We start from the raw sequence: 6,920 nt of genomic DNA, 5'->3' as shown, positions 1-6,920 counted from the left end.
TATACTTTCTGGTTTATGTAGATGATATCATTGTTACCAGTGACAATTCCTCATTTCTTGAAGAATTCATCACAAACATATCTTCTCGCTTCTCTTTCAAGGATTTGGGACCCTATCCTATTTCCTCGGAGTGGAAGTTCTCCCTCATCCTGCTGGTTTATTTTAAGTCAGCAAAAATATATAACAGACATCTTGTGCAAGGCTAATATGGATGCTGCCAAACCCATCGGCACACCTCAGGCTACTCATCCTCCTTTGACGCCAGCACTATAATTGGAATATCTTAAAACATTTATAATTAGAGTTTGGTGAATAGCTTCATATAATCTTTGTTCTCATAAATATATATTTATGGGATAATTCAAAAAACAAATCCGTAGTTATATTGATTTACAGATGACGTTTTATGGTTTTTTTTTTTTGGTTAAAAGCAGGACTATATTTGTCGTGGTTATCAAATCGAGGACTTTCGACTAACACTGGTAAAAAAATAACGACATGACAAAGGATAATTTCTTCCAATTTTTTTATCCCTTTGACTTTTCAAAAGTCATAAATATATTTTCTCTTTCATCTTCTTCTTTTTTTCTCTCTTCCTCTTTTTCTCCAAACTGAAATTTATTTGAAATTTATCTAAGATTTCTAGATTTTTTTACCTTGGAAGAAATTCCACTAGCGTAGAATTAAGGAACTCCTGAAATTCTATGGAATTCCTTCAAATATCTGAAATTCCTTAAAGGAATTCCATAATTTCTTTTAGAAGAAGAAAAAAAATTAGACGAAATTGCTTTTTACTATGTCATCATTTTTTACAGTGTTAATCGAAAATCATCGATTTACTAACGGTGAAACCATAGTCTTACGCTTTTGATTAAAAAAAAATACAGAGTGCCATCTGCAAATCATGATTTCTTTCTCGAATTACCGTAAATATATTTTCTCTCAATATGGAATGCAAACTGAACTCAACCATGTAAATGTTTTGTTCTTGTAATTCATGCTTATTGATTTATCTTTTTCCATATTAAATTCATTATAGTTAACAACTACCAGGAGGTCTTTTTAGAAGCTAAATCTAAATCAGTGATATTATGAGAGAAAATCTATGCATCCTCATTTTTTGCTCTCCTTAGAGCAAGTCAAAGGAGTGTAATTTGATTGTTACAAACTAAAACTAAAATTGGTAACAACCAACCACTATATCATCGCATGTACTCATCACCTTCTCATTGATGTTTGATTTTATGGTTATTTATCATGAATTAAATGTGTTATATTTGGTTAGGATTAATGGGTATACTATAAATTTTTAACTCATTTGGATTGTATTTGTGAGATTTATTGGTTTAGAACTTATTTGTGGCTTCAGTATTCATCTGCGATCTATGATTTTGTTGGTTTACAATTACAGGTAAATGCAAATTGTTTTGTTTCACAATTAGTTAAATATGAAGCCTTAAAGATGAAATGCGAAACTGCTCTATTTTATGGTGTAAAATTCAAGTATCCGTAAAGCATAATATATTTATCTACACCCATCAAATAATAATTAAATCCATAAAACTTAAATAAAAACTGGTCGTAGAAGTAGTAGAATAGTTTATTAAGGGTCTGCTTGGATTGAGGTTAGTGGAGGTTAATTAAAGGAAGATTATTTATGTAACCTTGCTTGGGAAGGAGTTTAAATGGAGGTTATTTTTCTAACCTTGCTTAACCTTGCTTGGGAAGGAGTTTAAGTTTAAATGAGGGTTAAATGGAGGTTCAAAAACCTCCAATTTCAGTCCCACCAAATTGGTGGGATCTAGAGGTTCTCTAATCTCCCCTCCCTTCCCTTCCCTTCCCCTCCCTTTAATTAACCTCCCCTCCCTTCCCTTCCGCTCCCTTCCCCTCTCTTTAATGAACCTTACGAAACTTTCATCCAAGCAGACCCTAAAGCTTAGAAAAAGTATCGGCAGCGACTCCAGCAATAGTAGAGAACTTCATGGTGGCAACACCACTTTTGGGTGATTCGGCAGCAAGTCCACCAGCAAAACTGTTTGATGGGTTTGTACGAATAAAATGTACTTTTAGAAAAAATGTATTAAAAGTGTCTAGTTTAAGAGGCTGTATATAAATGAGTAAAAATGTAAATGAGCCTACAGTTTTGTAAAATTCACTTTAAAATAAGGTAGCAAATGGAGTTGAGGGAAGCTGCAGAATGAATGACATAAACAGCTGTATCCAGGTTGGAAGATGCATTATTGGAATCTGAATATTTCCAATTTGACGTCTTACACTATCATATGGAGTCATCATGAATTCGATGATCAATATCAATATCAATTTCAGTGAGAGGATAAGCATCTTATAAATAATACTAGTAGTACTCAATTTCCCTTTCTAAAGCTGCTGCAACTTTTCTTCCAGCACATGGGAAAAAAAAGATGGATAGAAGAACAAGTCAGGCAGCAAACCCATCAATGATAGTTTTCTTGGGGTCCATTTTTCAATATGCTTCTGTTCCTTCCTTGTCTGCCCCTACCAATCCTCTAAAGTTTAATCTATGAATGTCCAAATATCTAACCTAAACTTATCATTACATTACTAATTTTGTACTACAATAAGAATTACTACTAGAAACATAAGATACAAAAGATCTCTTCTATTTGAGATAATAAAGGAATAAAACCCAAAAGAGAAAAAAAGAAATTAAACCACACTACACTTTATGAAACTCAGTTGCAACCACCACCTGTAGGGTCACAGGTTGCAATAAAACCTAAAAGAAGTGACACTTGTGATTAATGAATTAAAAGAGCAATTAAATCATCTCAACCACCTCCTAAGATCAGTAGTTGAAGATGGTGAAACCTCACCTCCAAAGCTTTCAGTGCAGCAAGATGAATAGTTAGATTGTTGTTCTAACCCACCACCAAAGTGTACACTTTTAAAACTTGGACTCCTTAAACCATGCCCATGCCCCATTCCTACTATGCTATAAGGATCAGCTGGGACTGGGAACGATAGCCGTTTCTTCGCGGTCCCAGCTGATCGGTCTCTCTCCGGAGTTGATGGCCTTTGCCTTGGCGCGCTTTGGGATCTAACTCGAGCCTTGGCTGACTCAGTTGCAGCCATGTAGTTAGGCAATGTAGCATTAGCATTGGCTGCAGTATTACTACTGCAGCTGCCACGGGAATGGAAACTGCCCGTGTAGTGATAATTTGACCTTAAGCTTGGAGTTTGAGAGGGATTATTATTAATGTTATAACTTCTATCTTCTCTTATGCAACGTGGACTGGCTGACCTGACCTGAACAGGCCTGGTTTTTGATGGAGAAGGTGTGATTGGAGGGTGGTGAATTGGTGGTGTTTGATGGGTTCTATGGAGAGGACTAGGAGAAGCCATAGAATGTGAATTAGGCCTCTGCTGAGGTTGAGATTGAGGTTGTTGCTGGTTTTGATTTGTTCTTCTAAAATTGGGATTCAAGTAGGAATAAGGCTGGTAAGTGTCAATTTCTACAGTTTTAATTGGGTCTCTTTGGTCAGTTGAAGCTCTTGCTCTACTATTATCCCATGGCTTGGCTGCCATCCAGCGGTCATGCCATTGTGGTCTATCTTGCAACTCATCTTCATTGCCTATTGATGGGCTTCTACGGCTCCTCCATATCTTTAAAATGGGTTACCAAATTTTGAACCAATTAGCTCACAAGAAGGAAAAAAACAAATAGAAGAAACGGTGAATGTGAAAAGGAATCTAAACCTGCTGAGAGAAAGCATGAGACAAAGTCTTTTCACGCTTCATTGCAGCCTCTTTCCTGTGTTGTAACATGGCTTTAACTTCCTCAATTGTGTGTGGCCGTTCATCCCAATCATCTGCAATGCTGCTCCCATCTCTGGACTGTCAGACATCGCAAAAATCAACTCAATAATGGTTTCAAATGTAGTAGTACTATATGGCTGGCTCTATTGGCTTATTGGCATCTTCAGGTATTCACATGTTTTTGAAACCATAAATTTTGTTTTCTTTTGCTTGTGTTAATTACAGCTTCCAAGAATGAAAATGATTTATCTGTAAGTAATTAATTACCATTGATCTTCTGTCTGAAATGTCTTGAAGATATCGGGATTCGATTACACTATTGGTGTCACTAAATGTAGACTTCCTACTGCCTTCATGTGAAAGCCTCACGCGTTGATCCAGCACTCTGGCCTGAACTCTGACTAAAGCTTGCATGCATCGGAGAGTCATCTTGGCTTGTTTTCTAACATTGTGCCCTCTTACTAAAGCTTGCAACTTTACTAACCCTTTAAGCGCACGAAGAGCCCTTCTTGCCTTCATTAATCAGATACTCAAAATCAACCACACGCTATCAATTAATTAACTCTAATTTAATACAGATAGCAAAGAAAAAGTTAATTAATTACCAGGTATCCTCTGAAAGCGGTTTGAATAACAATGACAGCATATTGTTCTCTCGCATGATAAGTAGGTCTAGTGAGCCGAGCTACTTCCGCTGCTGCCTGGGCAGTGGCTGCCGCAGCCTCAGCAGCAGCTGCAGTGGCTACAGCCAATGCAATGGCATGATCATGGTCAGTTGCCGCGGCTGACAAATTGTCTATCAGTGCTCCACTGCCGGAAGCACTAGGTTCTGCCTTATGAAGGGTCTCTTGTGTCGCAGCTTCTTGATTTGTAGTTTTCCGGAAAATCCATCTCCTCTTCTCCCTTTTCTGTGGATAATTTCACAAACAAAAATTATCACAAAGAAAATAAAATCTGGGTTTAAAGTAATGTACAAATGAATGAAATGAAAAAAGAACCTTGTCTTCATCTTCTTCCTGGTCATGATCCTCTCTTCTTCTGCTACTTTTCTTGTCACTGTCTTTAGTAGGAGATCTAAAAGCCCTTTTCACAGCAGTCAACCAAGAGCTACCTCCCTTCTTCCCCATCAAAAGCAAACCAAACCAAGCTACATTTACAGAGCTCAAAAAGCCATAAATGATGAGGTAAAGATAGGGGTATTGGTTCTTGAATATTGATGGAAGAGAGCCCCCACGTTCTTAACTATGACAGCAGTGACAGGGTGTGAGAAGAAGAGATTAATTAATAGAATGTAACATGGAACAGAAGCAAGCTAAAAAAATAAATAGAAGATAATGAACAAGGCGTGATAATAATATGGTAATATATTTTTTTGCTTTTGTGGCCTAGAGGAAAGTGATGGTGTAGTGTCAGAGGAGTACGTCAAAATCTTATTTTTTTGGTTAAAGATTTAGAAAATTTAGAAAGGAAAACAATATAGTATTACAGAGAACGTGAACGTAAGAAAGAGGGTAGTATCGAAAGGAACGTTGAATCGAAACTTGAGAGAGAGAGAACTGTTGCAAGCACAGGCACCATTAACAGCTTTAATGGGGGATAGCTAAACAAAGGTTCTTTCTTTTTCAAGTGGAGCCTTTTCTTTTCTTTTCTTTTTATTTTCTTTTTGTGTTTCTCGCTTTTCAATTAAAATAACCTCTCAACTCACGTGGGCTCACGTGCTTTCACCAAATGGATGGAGAGGGCATCAGGTAGTTGGTTTACATCATTTGGAGTTTTCTACTGTTACATTTCCACCAGGTAATTTACATCCAGCATCACTGATATTTGGGGTTAATTTTAAAAAAGTCACATTTTATGTTGTTTCAATAAAACTATTTAAGTTTTTTTAGGGGATAATTACTAATCTGACCCAATCAATGACCCCAATTTACATATCTAACCCACCTTGCTTCCATTTTACCAAATTAGACATTTAAACCTATTTTGGACAAAACTACCCTTATTCTTATATAACAACCATCTCCTCCTTCCCTTTCATTTACTTTCACATTCTCACAGTAAAATTCATCAACTCAACCCAAGATTTAAGCACATCCATACCTCATTCAAGTTCATGTAAGTATCATTTCTTCATTTTTCATACACATTACTAGAAATACACAGTTGGTATTCGAATGCATCTGTTTGAATCTTGACATTTTTCGATTCCGTCATTGGCGTCCGATGTGTCGCATTCTGGTGCTCAAATGCGACACAGAGAATCAAATGCGACAAGAACTAACATATAGCTTGTCGCATTCATAGCCATGTCGCATTTGCGGTCGCATTTTGGTATAGTTTGTCGCATTTGCGTCGCATTTTGGTGTATCATGTCGCATTTAAGCATCATTTACATATGAATTGGCTTTATTATGTTTTGATCACGTGTCCATTTTACTAAATGTAGAAGTATGTCAACCAAAGAGAGGTGTACGTGTTTTTTTTTTATCTTGGAACGGACTGTGGACCACAGAAGGAACTGTGATGACATACGTGGGTGGTAAAGCGAAGTTGTTGGTTTTGCCAACAGATATTGACTTGCAAAAGTTGAAAGAGAAAGTTTATGGTGCACTTCGCGTTGATTCAAATTCGTATGATCTCCAAATATCCATGCAGGCGACATATGGTCCAAATAAACTGCGTGGTGGGATAGCACATATTGATGACGATGAAGATGTCATGGGATTCATAGAGTATTGCCGAATGAATCCGACCGATTTGATTACATTGTATGTTACTCTAAACATGCGAACAACAGAAGCTTCAGCATTGCGACCTAACAAGGATGGACATGTTAACAAGGATGGACATGTTGGTCAAAGCAAACCAACGGAAGTAGTAAGTAATGATCCCACCATCGAACTAGATGCTCCTATACATGGTAAGGATGACAACGATGGTGGAAATGGTATCGATTATCAGAACTACAATAATGATGATTATCTGAATAATGATAATCATGATCATTATGATGAGCATTATGATAATGATTATTGTTACGATAATGGTGACAATGTGGAGAATGAAGATATCACTCATTCAAAAGTGTTCATGAAACAGCTAAGCAATCTGCATGCGTCCAA

The 6,920-nt window shown here is 36.9% G+C and overlaps 1 protein-coding gene across 1 annotated transcript; it reads right to left on the bottom strand.

Moving 5' to 3' along the window:
- Window positions 1-2,559: 2,559 nt before the first annotated feature.
- On the bottom strand, window positions 2,560-5,432 carry LOC136217380 (protein IQ-DOMAIN 17). Its single transcript, XM_066003977.1, has 5 exons — window positions 4,797-5,432; window positions 4,404-4,706; window positions 4,066-4,311; window positions 3,739-3,876; window positions 2,560-3,645 (listed from the first exon to the last, which is right to left on the bottom strand). Exons 1-5 carry the CDS (start codon window positions 4,923-4,925, stop codon window positions 2,806-2,808), a joined length of 1,656 nt encoding a protein of 551 aa, XP_065860049.1. The 5' UTR covers window positions 4,926-5,432; the 3' UTR covers window positions 2,560-2,805.
- Window positions 5,433-6,920: the final 1,488 nt, after the last annotated feature.

Source organism: Euphorbia lathyris, chromosome 2, assembly GCF_963576675.1.
Source record: "Euphorbia lathyris chromosome 2, ddEupLath1.1, whole genome shotgun sequence".
In the NCBI taxonomy this organism is placed as follows: Eukaryota; Viridiplantae; Streptophyta; class Magnoliopsida; order Malpighiales; family Euphorbiaceae; genus Euphorbia; species Euphorbia lathyris.
This window is presented reverse-complemented; position numbering and strand designations above follow the sequence as displayed.